Here is a 19549-nt window from a genome sequence, read left to right as displayed (position 1 = left end):
TGTGTTTTGTGCTGTAGTGAGGGCAACATTCTCATACTATCAGAAATGCATGTATTCCACAGATAAGCACCCTGTCTGTGCTGCCCCTTGGCACACATGGAACACACAGACATATATGCAGCTTCACATTCACTGCTTTGTTTATTAGATTTATAGAGCAGTTTTCTTATGCCAGACCCTGCTTTGTATTAAGAATATAATTATAGGGTCAACAAGACAGCCTTGGGTTTCTGTCCTCAAAGAATGTACATGCTGGTCTGGTAAAGGAGTAAGACCAGTATGTAAATAACTACAGCAGGAGTGGCTCCATTTTTATTTTGAAGAGGTCAGGGATATACAACATGGGAGCATCAGCATGTGCTGAAGGGGCCTTGGCCCACTGAGCGGTGAAGTAGTGAGTGGGGTGCCACAGAGCTTAGAGGGGGGCCTGCTAGGAGATGCGTCTGTCACTCATCCAGGAAGGCCTGTGTGCAAGAGGAAGTGTTGGCCTTAAAGAGTGGATGGGTGACTGGGTGATGAGGAGGGACAGTGGAATTTGGGAGTAGGGAGAACAACATGAGTGAAGACACTAGCAGGGAAGTTTGGGATTGGGCAGAGTATCAGGAAAGTGTGCAAAGTGGAACTGAAGGCTGAGATGATAAATTGGGATCATGTTATAGAAGACCAACACATTTAAAATAATATATTTCAGAGAGGAAGGAAGAGGGAGGGAGAGAGAGAGAGAGAGAAACATCAATAATATTTCAGTGATGAGAGAATCATTGATTGGCTGCTTCCTATCCGCCCTCCACTGGGGATTGGTATCGAGCCCACAGCCCTGATAAGGAATCGAACTGTGACCTCCTGATTCATAGGTCGACATTCAACCACTGAGCCACATCAGCTGGGCCCAACACACTTTTTAAGGCCCAAAGCGAAATAATAACACTCTCTCCAGAAAGAAGTTAAGTGACAGATTCCAGTGTCTTGCTTGTGATATTTTGTTTCCATACGGCCCTGCTCTTGGTCAAGAGTGCACCATTGGTTGACCCCAATGGAATGGGGCAGAGAGCAGTGGAGTGGCCCTGAAGGAGCCGTTACTTAGTCCAGGTCCTGGCTAATGTGGCCTGGGGGTGGCACTGGGAATTTTTTTACAAGTAGATAACATTAATTAGTTTTATGTTAATTGGACTGATACAGGAGGAATTAGGCTTTTTTCTGAGTTGCCTTTTCAAAACACACACGCTGTATTCTAATATCAGAAGTGGAGGGCTGAAACAAGGTATTGGCTAATTTTTTTGATCTCCTCCCCACCCCCTTCATTTAAAAACACTTATCCCTATGTCTCTTGTCTTAAAAAGTAGATTGGGGTTTTCACCCTTACCAATCAAAACATTAATCGGCTTAGCCACACTTACCAAAACTTATTCAGCCATTATCACCTTTATGGTTATAGTTCTTAAAATAACAATCTGTAATTTGTGATTCTTGCATTAAAAAATTACTTTTACACACATGTGCAAATTTTAACTGGGCCATTTTGACACACCTTGAGTGTGTTTGCCAGGCCATGAACTAACCCCTGGAATTCGGAGTACTGTTGACATTTGATCTCATAGTAAATACCTCCTCTAGGATTGGTCACACTTAGTGGCAATCACGTTTATGTCTTTGCACTACACACACACACACACACACACAGGAAGGTGGAGATGGAGGTGGGGGATTGTCCTGCTTTCTGGTGGTATCCTCTTCAGCTTCCTGTTTTGGCGGGGGTGGGGTGGGGTGGACTATTAACTCTGAGGAAAAAAAATCTTTCTTCTAACCAACCACCAAAAGAAAAGACTAAGAGAAAAAGCTATAGATGTTTAAAAGTCTGCATCACAACTTGCCAGTATACATGCTTATCTTTTCTGTGTATATGATTACAGAAAAGAGGGGTCTCAGCTATTTCCACTTCTTGCTGACTACACATGACCTAATGTGCATGTAATAGAACCACAGTGGGTGTCATTTTGATAGAAGTATATAGAATTTAAGCCCTGTCTGTGAGTGCTGATCTTGGTAAATGATGGCAATGCTACTATCAGCAGACAGTGTTTTAAGCTGCTTCTTGAACACTGAGATTGAATTAGCACTGGTCCACACACTTGGGCGGACAGTCAGTGACCATTGAAGGGAACCCTGTGATAAGAACTCTTGGCCCTGGTGTCCTCCATGTCACAGGCCTAGTTGATGAGTTATTACCTTGGAGGGATGCTTGGCCTTCATTCCTGTGTCAGGATGGTGGGAAGTGAAATGTTGGCCACCATGTTGACATCTCATCGAATCGCTCCACACACATTGCAGAAGCAAGGGGGTGTCCTGTGCAGTTTTCCCTCAACCTCAAACTGATCTTGTAGGTGGGATTCAAAGAAGCACACGGGCTATGTCGGTTTAAAGAATCAGGGAGCGACTTGTTACATGAACAGCCTGCTGCAGACTTTATTTTTCACAAATCAACTACGAAAGGTAAATGGATGGTATTTCTCTCCCCAACCTCCACCCACCCTTTTCTCTCAAGTGTTAAGGCACAAGCAAAACTCTCTCGCCAACTTTCGTCTTATCTCCCCGTATCACAGTGCTGTCTCCAGAGAGGGCCCCTGTGTTATGCTTGTGCATATTTTTATTCCTCAGTGTTTGGACACTTTCAAAGCTAACTGGGGTGATCAGAAGTTCTCTACAGCTAATAATCCTAACTTTGAGCTAGAAATAATATGGGTTTGTTTTAAATCTGAAAGCCATGAACATCATTTGAAAAGTTCTTTATAAAAAAATTCTTCAGTTAGAAAACTACTGGCTGCGACATATAATTTTCAGCTATTATAGGTAAAACTTATATTTGTAAGAATAGTTAAGCCAGAACAAACCTCCTTTGAATCTAACGTAGGAGAGAGCCGTGAGCAGCATGGAGCAGTGCAGGCAACACAGACTCCTGGTTGCGGGGTACCACTGGCTGGTCTGCTGGCTCTCTATGGTTGCACTATTCTTCTAGTTAATTACCATAGAAGGATTTTATCCTGGGGATAGCTGAATATGGATAGTTTCAGTAGCATTTGTTTCATCAAATCTTTTGTTACAAGTAATGTTAAGTTTAAAAATGTTGCTCCGAGAAGTATGACATGAGTGTGGTTCTCTTTTGGATGGTGAGCTATAGGTAATTAAAAAAAATATTTTGTCTTTTTTTTTCTAGTTTGTTTCTAAAGACTTTTATGATTTTAAAAAAACAAAACACACTTTGTGGCCTATTTAGGGGATAACTAAAAGCCTTTATTAAACTACCTTAGCCATTGTGATATTAGAAAGTATACTTTCACATCAAATTTCACTTTTATGACTTCTTCTAGGCCGTGTACATGATGCCAACAGAGGGTGATGATTCATCCAAAAGTGTCCCTTTAGCATTACAGAGGGTGTTTTATGAACTACAACACAGCGATAAGCCCGTAGGAACAAAAAAGCTAACAAAGTCATTTGGGTAGGTATTCAAATCTGCCTTTCCATTCTGCTGCTTTTCTTACGGAGGAGTGAGTTGGTAGAAGAAAGGGAGCGTAGTGTAGGCATTTAATTATGTCGGAGTGTTTTGATCATTGCATTTTATTTGACCTCTTTGGAAAATAGGGGCTTGGTTTTAGAAAATTGCTTGAGGAATAAGTCACCACTTAAAGCTTTACCTGTCAGGAAAAGGACATGTATAGTTTTTAAGTGAATGTGTACTTACTTGCGAACATGACCTCTCCTTGCAGTAAGTTGTTTAGAACAAGATAAAGTTGTGAACATTTGGGTGTCCTGATAAAACTTAGTTTATCTTTTAATTATAACCCCCCAAATAATCTTCTCAGAAAATGAATTTAAGAATAGTGGCCGATTATTTTACTGTGTAGTTTTTGTTTTGTTTTTTAATATATTTTATTGGTTTTTTACAGAGAGGAAGGGAGAGGGATAGAGAGATAGAAACATTGATGAGAGAGAAAGATCCATCAGCTGCCTCCTGCATGCCCCCCATTGGGGATGCGCCCGCAACCAAGGTACATGCCCTTGACCGGAATCGAACCTGGGACCCTTCAGTCTGCAGGCCAACGCTCTATCCACTGAGCCAAACTGGTTTGGCCTGTGTAGTTTTTTTTTTTTAATCCAAGCTGCTTGTTAATTTATTCTGATTTGAAATGTCAAAGTTTCAATATAAACGTTCATTTTCTCTTTCCAAGGTGGGAAACTTTAGATAGCTTCATGCAACATGATGTTCAGGAGCTATGTCGAGTGGTAAGTATTAAGCTATCATTGTATACTACTGACATCCAATATTTGAAACACTGTCTGAAGCTGTTTTCAAGTAAAACCTCAGACCTACCTCATGTCACTATAATTCAGATATACCTACCCATCTTTGTTCAGGACCAAAATTAGGCCAGAAGGAATTAGTAGTATCTATCTAGTTAAAAATCCAAAAAGGATGAAAATAAGTTATTTGAAAGGGAAGTATGAGGGGAAACTTGAATTTAAATAGGGGGCAGCATACGTTTAATGTGTTAACCTGGAATATCTACCCGAGTTATAAAAGAGATCACAGGTTGGCTACATAGCCATCCTGGCTGCCCTGCTGCACTTCAGAAGGGTGACTTCTGTTACTGCCCTGCAGCGTCCAGGCCCCTCCTTTGCACAGATGTTCTGGTTGAGGCAGAGCTCTGTGTGGGTGATTCTCTCCCAAACCAGCTCTAGCCAACCAGCAAATCCCATTCTTCCAGTTGCGATGAAAGACACACACACACACACACACACACACACACACAACATGACATGGCTATTCAAGGTGATTGGCTGGGCAAGGTGTGTTTTCTTTTTTGCAGCACTAGCTGGGTTGAATCCAGTTCATTAAATATCCATGGACAAACCAGTCAATCCTGTTGACAGGCTCAACCTCATTAATCTCTTGGTGTGGACCAATACGAGTTAAGTTTAGTGCTCAATTTACATGCTTTTCCACAGAGGTAAAATGAATATAAAAAATGCTTCTAAAGGCACTACAGATTACTAATTCATTCCAAAGGCTGGATAGAGAGTTAATCTCAACTGTTGCATGTAGATATTTTTGTAAATATCCAACCAAGGAAGAAGACTTTATATATTTTTGATAATTGCATGCCAAAGGTCATAATATTTATAGTCTAGAATTTGACCATTGAAATTTCCTAGTCAAGTTGCAAATTACTATATATTTATTAAACATAACATTTTCCTAAAGCCAAAATTTTCTCTTCCAGTTGCTTGATAACGTGGAAAATAAGATGAAAGGCACGTGTGTAGAAGGCACCATCCCTAAATTATTCAGAGGCAAAATGGTGGTATGTGGCGCTCTCTCTTCAAGAATGATTTTAAAATACTTAAAAATGCTAACAGTGTTCTGATTAATACTCACACCATGTCCTCTTCCTTTGTAGTCCTATATCCAGTGTAAAGAGGTGGACTATCGATCTGATAGGAGAGAAGACTATTATGACATCCAGCTGAGCATAAAAGGAAAGAAAAACAGTAAGTTGTGTGCACGCAATGGCCTGCTGCCTGTCTGGTAATTTCTGTTGCGGTTCAGTGCTTCCTTACAGAAGTGCTTGTCATTGAACTGGAGCATAGACAGCCACATGCCCAAACGCTGCGTGCACAGCTCACCCAGTGAACACGCACACGCAGCCCTGCCCGGCCCTTCCCATCACTGCCTCCTCCGCAGGGGAAACCACTACTTGAGTTTCTAACATCCTGTTATAGGTTGTATTTGCATGTTGTAAATATTTATGTAGGATGCAGTGCCTTTCTCACTTTGCTCAGCATTATTTCTGTGCAATTCACCTATGCTGCGAGTAGCAATAATTTGGTCATTTTCATTGGCTTACAGCATTCCCCTTTGGAAATGTATTACAATAGTTTTGAAACCATCTTTTCTTGATCGATGTCTGGGTTGTTTTCACTGTGAGGTTGTTAGGCATAAGCTCCTTGGCCATGCTTCTGTCTCCAGGGCACATACATATTCACATGGTGAGTGGGATTGCTGGCTCACAGGGTACACACATGTTAAGCTTAATAGATAAAGTCAGCAGTTTCCCAAAGGGGTTTATCAGTCGTGTGTGTACCCCCCCCAACAATGTGTGGGAGCTGTCAGTTACCAGATTGAATGTTTTGGTGGGAGAATGGTGCTCTCTGGGTTTTAATTCACACTACAGATCATGAAGTGGTCACTTTTTCCAGTACCTATTAGTAACATGGCTATCTTTCTGAACATAATGGAATACAGTTCATAAAACTTGCAGCCAAGGACATTAAGTTATCATCACCTCTGTGATTTCTGTTGAATCACCTTTGTCATCTTCATGGCTGTGTTTGCCGGCTTTGTGGTATACCTGGTAATCTTTCATCGGGTGTCAGCCGTTGTGATTTTGATGGGTGTTTGCATGCGCTTAACCTTTGTTCTAGGGCACAATTAAGTTACTTGTTAATAATTTGTTTTTTTTCAAGTCTTGCCTTTCAACTTTGTCAGGTGGGAGCACAACAGTTTTTAGTTCAGGGCTAATTTGTCCTCACAACTGAGGCAACACCTGAGTTTCAGCCTGAAGTCCTAGGAGGCTTTCCCCTGAGGCAGGAGGGAACACAGACCAGTCTCAGGCTGGTGTGAGCTCTGGGGCCCGTGCCTCTATCGGTGAGGGGTTTTGTCCCCCGGCCCCAGATAATGTCCTCATTCTCCTGAGTACAGTGACCTGCACTCCCCGAAGGCTCCAGGACCCTGTGTGCACCACTGGCGCTCTCTTCCTCCACAGCTGTCTGCCCTTGGGCTCCCTGTCCTGCACATTTGAGCTTCGTTGGCCCCTCAGGCCTGTTTGAGTTTCTCTTCCCTGGAAAGTACACATAGTTGGGATACTTGCGGGCTCTCTCAGAGGTCACCGCTCCGCACTGCCTGTCATCCGGAGTGTGGGCAGTGTTGTTTTCCATGCAGTCCAGGGTTCTACCGGTCCAGTGCAGGAGAGGAAGTCCGGCTCCTGTCACTGTCACCAGTAGCACAGGAGCCTTCCTGTCTGCATGCTAGTTCTGGGTGGGGTCACTGAGGCGTTCCCCCAGAGTAGGGCTCGCCTTTTCACTCTTTTTGTGTAACAGAATTTCATAACTTAAGTGATCACCAGTGTATCAATCTTTGTTTTTTGTGTCCTAAGAACATCTGCCCTGAAATCATAAGATATTCTCTTATCTGTTATTGTTCTATCTGTTTATCTACAACCCACCTGTAATAGTTCTTTTTGCATGTGTGGGATGTTAAGATTCGCCACCCCTCACCTCTTCCCCTTGGATGTCAAATGGTCCCATCATATTCTCCTCATTGCTCTGCGATGCAGTTTAATGGACACTTACACGATACTTAAAGTGCACATCGTATTTGACATGCGTATGCCTTGTGAGGGATTACTTTCATCTGATTAGTGAACATATCCGTCACCTCACGTGTTTCATTCCTGCATTTCTTTTGCAGAGAACACTTAAGTTCTACTCTCAGCACATTTCAATTGTACAATATGGTTTAAACAACTATCGGCACCATGTTCTACACTAGGTCCTCAGACCTTACTCATGTTATATCTGAAAGTCTGTGCCCTTCACTACCCTCCCTACTCACCCCCCCCCCCCCCCCATTCCTTCTCACTTTCTACACTCTCTTAATAACTGTAGCTTTATAGTAAGTGCTTGGGTCACAATTTGTTGCTTGCTTTTGTGAAAATCTTAGAACGCTGACTCCATGTTATTTTTGTAAGAACCTTAGGAAACCATGTCATGAGCATTTAGGCCTTTGATGGATTAGTGAAGGTGGTATGGCAAGTGAAGGTGGTATGGCAAGTCAGTTACATTCCCTTCCCTGGCATTCCTAAATGTATGGCGTTGGCTTTATTGTAATCAAAGCTTTACTGATAATTTCGGCTGACTTTTTCCTTTCTCTCTTTAAAGTATTTGAATCATTTGTGGATTATGTGGCAGTAGAACAACTAGACGGTGACAACAAGTATGATGCCGGGGAGCACGGCTTGCAGGTAACTTGGACATTTGTACCAGTGTCTTGGTGTAGCTTTTCACTTTCTTCTCAAATCTTTTGCTTAATTGTGAACTAACAATTTCCTCATAACTTTCCATATGCTGCTGTTATTTAGAACTCAAAAGGATTTCATATCTTAGCCTAGACAGTATATATTAGAGAGCTCTGAGTGTGCGGCTGGTGGGGTTGAACAGGAAGGGCTAGGAAGGTGTCAGGAGGACATTGAAGCAGTTTGTTATCAGAGGTAGGACTGTCACCGGCACACCAGAGACTCTGTCCCCATGTTTGACGACTTTTCCAGTTCACTCGTTCGTTACTCTGTTTCTCCCGTTCCTGGTGTCAGTGCACGGGCTCTCCTCAGTTCCTCCTAGTCACACACAGAATTTCTTAGGCACGTGGAGTCTGCATTTGCCTGGTGTTAACAGTTTTCTGGGGATCCTGACTCCAGAATGAGGAGTCATTTTCTGATATCTGTTCCATGATACTTGGTGCCCCAGTTGTTTTCACATTGCCCTTCAGGAGCTCAGGGCTTCTGGCAGAGCAGGGAGCGTCCACGGTCGGATAATTCATGGTACTGATGTGTCATTTAACAGTGGGCCACAGGCCCGCTCTTCTGCTTGGTTGGGCCACTCGGGACACCAAGCAGTAAGTGACCTGGATGTGCCAGGACATACCTGTGTTACTCAGGAGAGTTACCCTTATCCACACTGGATATTTGGGGTCTGGGCAAGCAGTATGTATTTCAGCATCATAGTCTCAGGGGACAGTGGTGGAGAAATAGTTCTATTATTATTTCAGGGTGTAATGAAACCATGCCAGTCCTTTGTGTGGCAGTAGGTTCTGGGATTTGTTTTTCCTTCCAGATGTCCTATCCCCTTAAATACACTAATGCACATCATAGAGCATTGCCAAGTAGCTTGCCTGACACAGCTACCAGTTCCTTTAGGTGGTCGTTAAAGTGCCGAGGGAAAGTCTGGGTTGGAAATCAACCTGATAAGGGTCACAGGTAGCCTGGAAGTGGTTGAGTTGGCAAAGGCTTACTTTTGAGAGAGAAAAGGTATTGGCTGAGGTGGAGCAGAGATGGGAGAGGCGTGAGCGCTGTGCAGGCACAGGCCCCGGAGGAGCCGAGTTTGGGAGTTGGGGTGTCTGCACAGGCAGCAGGGAGAGGCCATGTTGCTGGCACTGACTCGGAACGTTCTTCAGATGTGGTCTGAGCAGTAAGTGCTGTGAGTGTGCTCCACAGTGTGTGCTCCACAGTAAGATGAAAGTCCGGGGCAAGGACGCCGCTCACGGAGAGTCCCCCAGCATAGCCGCTCGCCGTGCGGCTCTGTCCAGGTCTTCCTAGCACTCCTTTGCTTGCGTTACTGCATTTGCTCTTAGGCTTTTCCACCTGGTCGTTTTTCCTGTGTTCCTCCATATTTTTCATAGTGTTAAATGACTATAAAATATGTCAGAAAGTGACCAAACCTTAATTTACTCAACTATTCCCTTGTTGCTGGATAGCAAGATAGAATGTCATCCTTAGGGAACTCTCCATGCAATAAATATACAGTGGGGCCTTGACTTACGAGTTTAATTCATTCAGTGACGGAGCTTGTAACTCAAATTACTTGTATGTCAAATCAGTTTTCACCATTACAATGACACGTGATGCTGGGCTGATGTTATGGCGTTCACTGTGACGTTCGCTGCGCCAAGTAGCGGTGGGGTATCTGAAGCTGGCTCGTAACCCAAATTTTAGCTCGCAACTCAAAGCAAAAAATCGGCCGAGAGACAGCTCGTATCTCAAATAACTCGTTAGTCGGGACACTCGTAAGTCAAGGCCCCACTGTATGTAGATCTAAATATTTTTTTTGTTTGTTTTTGTTAATCATCACCTGAGGATATTTTTTCCAAGATTATTTAGAGAGAGTGGAAGGGAGGGGGGAGACTGAGAGAATTATGGTTGTGAGAAAGGCACTTCCATTGGTTGCCTTCCAGCACTTGCCCTTACTGGGGTTGGGGATAAAACCCGCAACCCAGGTATGTACCGTTGACTGGGAATCAAACCCATGACCCTTTGGTGCACAGGCCGACGCTCTAACCACTGAGAAACACCAGCCAGGACTAGGTCTAAATATTTTAAAGGCACCCTAGATGGATGCCTAAACATTGCCTTTCCCCATCAGAAGTCCCTAATACGGTCCAGTCTTGCTCAGATACTGCTGCTTTCATTGCTTTAAGAAATAACTAGCTTTGAACTAAATTTGCATTTCTTTTTCAATGTTCAGGAAGCAGAGAAAGGTGTGAAATTCCTAACATTGCCACCAGTGTTACATCTACAACTGATGAGATTTATGTATGACCCTCAGACGGACCAAAACATCAAGATCAATGATAGGTAATCTAAGTGGGTGTGGAGGTGTGAGTTAATCGTCACTCCAGTTTTTGGGGGAGGGGTGTTAATCTCAAGTGCTTTTTTTAGTCTGTATATGTATTTCAGTCTCATCTCTGATGTATTTAGGTTTCCCTTCTACCGAGGTGCCCAACAGCTGTCATTTTAAAGGAATACTTTTGCTTAAAATTGGAGCTGCTCTTGTGTATCTCCCTCTCAAGGAGTCCTAGCCACTCTGCAACGTGGCAGTTTTGAGTCTGTGAGGAGGGCGTTCCCCACTCCACAGACTGCAGTACCAAATGCAGCATTACATTGGTTTAAACAGGACTCTTCGATATATTGTAATATCTCAGTTGGTGTTGACTTGTAGAATGTGGTACAATTTTCAGGAATCCTGAAGTAGGTCTGCGTGTGCCTTATTCCAGGTTGGTCAGCCACCCTTCAGACTTGAGGGGGAAATGTAACACAGTCAGGTTGCTTGCCACCAGCTGGGTTTTTGCTCATCTGCTTATCCCTTGTCATTCTTTCCTGTGGAGAATAGAAGAAATTGTCTCCACCAGACCCCACAGACTGGCAGTCCGCAGACTAAATCCAACCAGCTGGTGTGTTTTGTTGGGTCCTTACCTTGGTTTTGTTCCTATTTTTATTGGAACTCATTATACGATTTCATTTAAAAGTTCCTATTTCTGGCATCTTTTAGGAATTCAGAATATTTGGTGGCACTGGGCCAGAATTCCCGTGGCTCAGGCACTGCCCTGTTGGGGTCAGTGTGCATGCTCTGCCTTGGGCCCCAGCTGCCCAGCTCACTTCCTTCCTGCCTCTAACAGCACTCCCAATTACCATTTAATTTAAAAGCTATGGAGCCAATAATGGGAAAATAAGTAGAGTCCAGGGTATTTTTAAAAATCATAGGGTGGGGTTCTTGTTTACATGTCCTCCTCCAGTTTTGATTTCCCCACATTTCTCAGCCTGCAGGATACCCTTAGTGGTCCCAGTCCTGCACTGTCAGAATCGCTTATTAACACACACGCAGAATTATTTCCATCCTAGAAAAGCCAAGACTCACTGTTGTGTTGTACCCTTGGATTGAACATTCTGTTAGGTATGTCAGTGCTTTATAGCCATTTTTCTCACATCTAGCTTCAGATCTTCTATTGACATATAAACAATTATTTGTTCTATTGAGTAGGAGCTGCCTCAGAAGCAGTTCATAGGGCCTCCCTAGTCAGATTCTTACTTCCCTTTCCAAGTAAAGATGAGCCAGTCAATTAGAAGGTCTAGCAATAAAGCAAGCCTAGGAGAGAAATGTTTTACGTGTAAATGAAACCTGGATTTCTTTAAAAATGTTTTTTTAATAGGTTTGAATTCCCCGAACAGTTACCGCTTGATGAATTTTTGCAAAAAACAGATCCTAAGGACCCTGCAAATTATATTCTTCACGCAGTCCTGGTTCACAGTGGAGATAATCATGGTGGACATTATGTGGTTTATCTGAACCCCAAAGGGGATGGGAAAGTAAGTGCTGGGCGGGGCCGGGTTGGGGAAGGGGCGTGGAGTTAGATGTGATTGCCTATAGGGGACTTACTCTGACGCCAGCCCAGCCTTTCCCTGTTCCTCCTGATCGCTTGTTACCAAACGAGCCTTCTTGGCCTCTGATTGATCTGTATGTTCTGATGTGTATTAATTGCTGATACTCTAAAGTCGAATAGTAAATTAGTGATCATACTTTGTTTGTATCTCTGTTAGTATTGAATGTCGGAACTCACAGAATTCCTTTACACCTAAAATGAGGCAATTATTTTCTACCTAGGAGTAACAGCAGAAGAGTTCTCTGCTACCTGGGCAGGGAAAGCAGCATTGATTGCATGGTATTCCATGTCCCCTGTTGTCCACACTGTGCAATGCTCCGTCTTTCTTGGTTCATGTGGATCTCATACATAATCTTCCCCAAGGGGAGCAAGTGAGGGTCTCAGGGTCTGTGTCCAGCAGCATAGGGCCTGGGAGGATTGCAAAGATGGAGCCTGCCTGGCTCATGCTAAGGGAACCCTCACAGCATCTTTAATTGTGAGGCTGAGTACCATTTAAAATGACTTAATCCCTGATGAAGAGTCTGGAACATAGCTTTGTACAGCTCTGCTTTTTATAAAGTCAGGCCCTTACTATGATAATCTATCCATAATAATAAAATGTAATATGCTAATTAGACCAGACAGCCAAACATCCTTCCAGACAAAGCCGGGGCTGCGAGGGTGAATTTCGTGCATCGGGCCTCTAGTCCTATCTAATAAAAGAGAAAAATGGTAATTGGCGTACGACGATACCCTTTTCATTGGCTAATCAGGGCTATATGCAAATTAACTGCCAACTATGATTGGCAGTTAACTGCCGACAAGATGGCGGTTAATTTGCATATGTAGGCACAATGCAGGGAGGCGAAAGGGAAAGCAGGAAGAAGCCCCCTGCCACTGACAGTGATCGGAAACCCAGGGGGGAGCTAAGAGCTGGGGGGCAGGGCAAAGGCGGCCCTGGGGCCGCCTTTGCCCTGCCCCCCAGCCATGATCGGAGAATCAGGCGCCTTTTCCGCCCTGGCCAGTGATAGCAGGAAGTAGGGGTGGAGCCAGCGATGGGAGCTGGGCACGGTCGAAGCTGGCAGTCCCAGGAGCTAGGGGTCCCTTGCCTGGGCCTAAAGCGGAGCCCACGATCACGGGGCCGCTGCAGCTGTGGGTCCCCGCTGCCCGGGCCGGACACCTAGGCCAGAGGCGTTAGGCCTGGGCAGGGGCGGAGCCTGCAACCGCGGGGAGCTGGGGGTCCCCTGCCCAGGCCTGACACCTCTGCCAGAGGCCTCAGGCCTGGTCAAGGGGCCGATCCGGTGATTGGTGATCGGAGGGTGATGAGGGTCAACTCCTCTGGCCGAGGCATCAGGCCTGGGCGGGGGGCTGAGCCGGGGATTGGGGGGATATGATGGTCCCCTTGCCCAGGCCTGAAGCCTGGGTCAGAGGCGTCAGGCTTGGGTGGGGGGTGGAGCAAGCGATCAGAGGGAGATGGGGGTCCCCTGCCCAGGCATGATTCCTGGGCCAGAGGCCTCAGGCCTGGGCGGGGGCCAGAGCCAGTGATCGGGGGGAGATGGGGGTCCCCTGTCCAAGCCTGACACCTCTGGCGGAGGCGTCAGGCCTGGGCAAGGGGCCGATCAGGCGATCGGAGGGTGATGGGGGTCTATGCCTCTGGCCAAGGCCTCAGGCCTGGTCAAGGGGCCGATCCGGTGATTGGTGATCGGAGGGTGATGAGGGTCAACTCCTCTGGCCGAGGCATCAGGCCTGGGCGGGGGGCTGAGCCGGGGATTGGGGGGATATGATGGTCCCCTTGCCCAGGCCTGAAGCCTGGGTCAGAGGCGTCAGGCTTGGGCGAGGGGTGGAGCAAGCGATCAGAGGGAGATGGGGGTCCCCTGCCTAGGCATGATTCCTGGGCCAGAGGCTTCAGGCCTGGGCGGGGGCCAGAGCCAGTGATCGGGGGGAGATGGGGGTCTCCTGTCCAAGCCTGACACCTCTGGCAGAGGCGTCAGGCCTGGGCAAGGGGCCGATCAGGCGATCGGAGGGTGATGGGGGTCTATGCCTCTGGCCGAGGCATCAGGCCTGGGCAAGGGGCCGATCCTGCGATTGGAGGGTGATGGGGGTCAACGCCTGAGGGCTCCCAGTATGTGAGAGGGTGCAGGCTGGGCTGAGGGACACTCCCCTCCCCACACACACCCAGTGCACGAATTTCGTGCACCGGGCCCCTAGTCTATATATAAAAGCCTAAGCAACCATTATGACCGGTTGACCAAACGACTGGTTGCTATAACACGCACTGACCACCAGGGCGCAGACGCTCAACACAAGAGCTGCCCCTGGTAGTGGTCAGTACACGCCCACAGCCACCCTCCTGCGGGTCCTCCTCCCGACCGGCCAGCCCCAGTCACCGGCCAGGCTGAGGGACCCCACCTGTGCACGAATTGTTGCACTGGGCCTCTATCTAGTATGTCATAAGATATAGGTGATCTGTTCTAGGAAAACCCCGCTGAGCTTGTGTGCTCAGAGTGTGATCTCTCTGCTGATGTCTCGTTGCTCTCCTGTCCAGTGGTGTAAATTTGACGATGACGTGGTGTCAAGGTGTACGAAAGAAGAAGCAATCGAGCACAATTATGGGGGCCATGACGACGACCTCTCCGTCCGGCACTGCACGAACGCATACATGTTGGTTTATATCAGGGAGTCCAAGCTGAGTGAGTAGAGTGGCCTGTCGTGCTCTGCACTGTGGGGAGCTTTGTAGTTGTTTCAGGAGTCATTGCTGTGGTGTGTAGGCCATGCTACAGGGACCTCAGCTGTGTCTCCTGTACAAACCCATGCTCTGATTAGTCTTCCTTGTTTACAACATCTAGAGGCAGGAGAGGTGGGGCTTGTGGGCCGTGATGTGGACTTGTGGCACCCAGTCGTTTCCCTTTAATAGATTGCTATAGCAATGATGACGTGAAACGGGGACCTTCTAAGAAGGGGAAAGGAGAACCTGGCAGAGGTGAATGAAGATGCATTTGTCCTGCAGGTGAGGTGTTACAAGCTGTCACCGACCATGACATTCCTCAGCAGCTGGTGGAACGATTACAAGAAGAGAAAAGGATCGAAGCTCAGAAGAGGAAGGAGCGGCAGGAAGCCCATCTTTACATGCAAGTGCAGGTCAGCCTCAGCCTCCTGGGGCCCTGGTGGGAAGGGGGCTGCTGAGAGCCACACTGCTCCGAGGGCTGGCATGAACCTGGGCTATTGCTGACAGATCAGAGATTGCTCTGGGCAGCCCTTGAGTGTTACTAGCTGAGTGACTGTGTAGGCCAGTTTCCCGACTGTTTGGAGTATACAATTCAGTTCAGGGTAAGGACATAGCTATGAGAAGTACCAGAGCACCAATACATTATAAAGTATTTATAAAAAGTGTCCTAAGGGGTTAGAGGGGTGAAGGCCTCAATGGAAGAGTGCGTAAGAAGGGAAGGCTCCCATCGGGAGACTACCACAGCCTGGATGGGGTGTGGGGCCGTGGCATGCCAGGCCATGGAAAGCCTGACACAGTATGGAGAAGGCAGGAGAGGTCCAGCAGGGAGGTGAACTTCCAGGTGGTCCTGGTTCATGGCTCAGTAGTGATTACCTTCCTGGAAAAAGGTGCATTATGTATCGCCCTCCTCCCTTTTTTGGTAACAGGTTGTTACTGACTTTTTTTTTTTAGAGAGGAAAGGAGAGGGAGAGAGAGAGAAACATCGATGAGAGAGAAACCTCAATTGCCTGCCACACGCCCCCTACCGGAGATTGAGCCCACAACCCTGGCATATACAATGACCAGGAATTGAACTGGCAACCTTTTGGTGCATAGGATGACAACCAACTGAGAGATACCTGCTGGTCATATCATGTCTTTATATTATTTGGTGATCACCATATAGATGGATTTCTAGCTAATGCTTTTAGATGAGTTTAGAATGGCTGCATGAAAATGTAGGCTTTTGTCTTTTCTAAATACATACTTGATTTCATTCTTAGTCATTTTGAAACTTTTCTCCTTGGGTCTTCTGAAGAAGCAAGACTAGTAGTTTTCAGCATTTTATTATTTGAACTTACTATTTTTTTAAAATCCTCATCCTAGGATGCATTTATTGATTTTAGAGAGAGGAAGGGAGATAGAGATTGAGAGGGAGAGAGAGGGGGAGGGAGAGAGAGAGAGAGAGAGAGAGAGAGAGAGAGAGAGAGAGAGAGAGAAAGAGAAAGAGAAAGAAACATCGATTGGTTGCCTTTCCTATGCACCCCAACTGGGGATGGAACTTGAAACCTAGGTATATGCCCTGACCGGGAATTGAACCCACGACCTTATGGTGCTCAGGACAGTGGTCCAAACAGCTGAGCCATCCCGCCAGGCCTGTTTGAACTTGTTCTTGATCAGCATGGTCTCATTGTATTTGTGTGTCAGTTGTTCTGTGTGTTTGTGCATGTTTTCAGATAGTTGCAGAGGACCAGTTTTGTGGCCACCAAGGAAATGATATGTATGATGAAGAAAAAGTCAAGTACACTGTGTTCAAAGTGCTGAAAAACTCCTCGCTTGCTGAGTTCGTCCAGAACCTCTCCCAGACCATGGTGAGTGCCAGCTGCTCTGCTGATGGTTTATTTTGACTTCCACGCGCCACCCTCCTTTATACCTGGATAAGACAGTACCTTCTGGGGTAGGTGCTGTGTGCAGGCTGCCTGAGAAGTGAGGTAACTGACCACTCATTTCCTTCTGGGTGGTGCCTGTGTCTGCCCTGTGACTAATGTTTCAGCTGAATCAGCAGTGAAGGAAAGTTGAATGTGAACTCGAATCTTCTCTTTTCTACCCCTTCCTGTGTTTCTTTTTCTTTTTCCTTTTGTAAAATGGTCACTTGAGTCTTGGAATACTAGTGATCCTGAAAGCAGGGAGATCTATGATTATTTTTCTTTAGTCATAGAATGGTTACAGTGATACAGAAATAAAATATGAATTAACTTTGATTTCATTTAATGTTTTTCCAGGGATTTCCACAAGATCAAATTCGATTATGGCCCATGCAAGCGAGGAGCAATGGAACCAAACGACCGGCGATGTTAGATAATGAGGCCGATGGCAACAAAACAGTGAGTGTTGTTGACCGCTGCACACCTGAGCGTGCGCCGCTGCTGGGGCGGCAGCATGCCTCCCCTGTGGTCCAGCCGGATGCGGTTCTTCGGTACACGGGTCTAGCTTTCCACTCTCACTCTGCATTGAAATTTTCTAAAATTGGCATCTCTTTTGGAAATAGATGATTGAACTCAGTGATAATGAAAACCCTTGGACAATATTCCTGGAAACAGTTGATCCGGAGCTGGCCGCTACTGGAGCAACGTTACCCAAGTTTGATAAAGATCGTAAGTGCCCACCAAACACCCAGCCACCATCAGGGCAGTGCAGTTGGGTTCCTGGGCCATCGTTCCAAACATACTGCCTTAAATGTTATTCCCTTGCAAAAAAATCTTAGTAATTCCCAAAACGCTCATAAACCCCTGTTGTGGTCGAGGCTTCATGATGAAGTGAAGTAGGACTGGCCATGGGCTGTAGTGTCTGGGAGCAGAGGAGGGGAAGCAGTATTGAGGCGTCATACGACGTTCCATCTTCAGTTGTGGCCCCATGTTTGCTGATCGCATTGGTCCTTTATATACCGGCAGATCACACAGAGCAGGCATTGCAGCCTGTCTCTCAAGGGCCAGTTGTAAATACAGTGGACTCTTGCATAGCATGGGCTTGAGCTGCATGGGCCTACTTATATGTGGATTTTTTAAAAAGTGCTGTATGTATTTTCCTCATGATTTCCTTAATAATCTTTCTCTAGCTTACTTTATTGGGAGAATATAGTATGTAATACATACATAAAATATGTGCTAATCAACGGTTTATGTTATCCATCAGGCTTCCGGTCAACAGGAGGCTATTAATAGTTACGTTTTCGGAGAGTCAGAAGTTACAAATGGATTTGTAACTGCTTGGGGGGGTTTCCCTAACCCCCAAGTTGTTAAAGGTCAACTGTATTTCATGTCTTGTGGGCCATATGGTTTCTGCCTGGCGTTGTAGCAGGAAAGTGGCCACAGAGGATGAATAAATGGATAGTCTAGCTGTATTGCAGCACTACTTTATATGAAAAGCAGGTGGATCAGATTTTGCTATAAGATTGTTTTTATTGCTGTAAGTGGTCACCTCTCCAGGGTAGCAAAGTCATACAACCCTACCATTATTCCCATGACAGCACCCAGCCATCTAGTTAGTACCAGATCTTGAAACTAGGATTTCTAAGCTCGCTGCCCCAATTCTACCTTCACTGCATCACATGGAGTGTTCCCCGGATGTTCGATGCTTGGAGTGGGAGCAGTCACAAGCCTGGTCTGACAGTTTTAGGCACAGTGAGCTGTCATTTCAGTGCCTCACTACGTTTACTGTCACTGTTTTAACAGTGTACTGAGTGGTAAGACCCTAACAAAACCTGTTTATGAACCTTGTAGATGATGTGATGTTGTTTTTGAAGATGTATGATCCCAAAACACGGAGCTTGAACTACTGTGGGCACATCTACACGCCAATATCCTGTAAAATACGTAAGTCCTGCTGCGCTCACCTCTGCCTTGATTCTGCTACAGTTGTGGTGTATTACAGCTTTGCATTCTTTTCTTTCTCTGTCCTAGGTGACTTGCTCCCGGTTATGTGTGACAGAGCAGGATTTATCCAAGATACTAGCCTTATCCTCTATGAGGTTTGGATGGTTTATTTTTCTATAATCAGTGCATTGTTAGCAGATAGGGGAGGAATTTTCTTGCTTGTTTGACTGTCCCTGTATTTGTTATGGGTAATGTCTACTGTTGAGGTGACCTTGAGTTTAGGATCACATTTGTAGATTTGTGATTTTTTTACCAATTGAGGATCGATCAGTGATTATTACATCTTTACGGATATTAATATTTCCCGTTAGCTTTTTAACATACTAAAAATACATGGCTGATTGACTGGGTGTGGGGAAAATACATACAGAGTATGGCCATATTAAACATTAGACAAATGTTGCATTGTAACTGTTTCATTTCTTTTACTCTAGGAAGTTAAACCGAATTTAACGGAAAGAATTCAGGACTATGACGTGTCTCTTGATAAAGCCCTGGATGAGCTAATGGATGGTGATATTATAGTGTTTCAGAAGTATGTACTTTTTGAAGGATTTGATCACTTTGTACTGGTAGCAGAATTTTTTTTTTCCAAGTCCTGTAACACTGACAAGATTGTGTTGAGACCCCGAGTCAGGTGTTGTTTGAAATGCCTCACAATGCTGACAGACGCTGGCTGTCTCTGGGTCTTGGAATTAGGTGTTGAGCGTTTTCATCAATGCTCTGATTTCCTAAAAATGTCTACAGTGAGCATGAGCTCTGTTAGCACGGCCGCAAAGGTCTTTGTGAAAGAGCAAGATGGTATTTCTTCCCTTAAAACATAGGGCATTTCTGAGAATGCAGCTACTTAGGTAATTGATTTAAACCTGCATGTTAAACCAGCAGGTCTGA

The 19549-nt window shown here is 45.6% G+C and overlaps 1 protein-coding gene across 2 annotated transcripts in view; it reads left to right on the top strand.

Moving 5' to 3' along the window:
• USP7 (ubiquitin specific peptidase 7) overlaps positions 1 to 19549 on the top strand; it is a 68402-nt gene that overhangs the window by 41185 nt on the left and 7668 nt on the right. For both annotated transcript variants that reach the window (XM_059693132.1, XM_059693134.1), the window contains 16 exons: positions 2382 to 2490; positions 3366 to 3496; positions 4227 to 4281; positions 5280 to 5360; positions 5457 to 5547; positions 7996 to 8078; positions 10351 to 10460; positions 11813 to 11969; positions 14568 to 14712; positions 15030 to 15160; positions 16463 to 16597; positions 17009 to 17110; positions 17275 to 17380; positions 18506 to 18598; positions 18686 to 18753; positions 19093 to 19193. In XM_059693132.1, the coding sequence (XP_059549115.1) occupies positions 2382 to 2490; positions 3366 to 3496; positions 4227 to 4281; positions 5280 to 5360; positions 5457 to 5547; positions 7996 to 8078; positions 10351 to 10460; positions 11813 to 11969; positions 14568 to 14712; positions 15030 to 15160; positions 16463 to 16597; positions 17009 to 17110; positions 17275 to 17380; positions 18506 to 18598; positions 18686 to 18753; positions 19093 to 19193 (1698 nt within the window). The remainder of the gene's footprint in view (positions 1 to 2381; positions 2491 to 3365; positions 3497 to 4226; positions 4282 to 5279; positions 5361 to 5456; positions 5548 to 7995; positions 8079 to 10350; positions 10461 to 11812; positions 11970 to 14567; positions 14713 to 15029; positions 15161 to 16462; positions 16598 to 17008; positions 17111 to 17274; positions 17381 to 18505; positions 18599 to 18685; positions 18754 to 19092; positions 19194 to 19549) is intronic.

Source organism: Myotis daubentonii, chromosome 4 (assembly GCF_963259705.1).
Source record: "Myotis daubentonii chromosome 4, mMyoDau2.1, whole genome shotgun sequence".
Taxonomy (NCBI): Eukaryota; Metazoa; Chordata; class Mammalia; order Chiroptera; family Vespertilionidae; genus Myotis; species Myotis daubentonii.
This window is presented reverse-complemented; position numbering and strand designations above follow the sequence as displayed.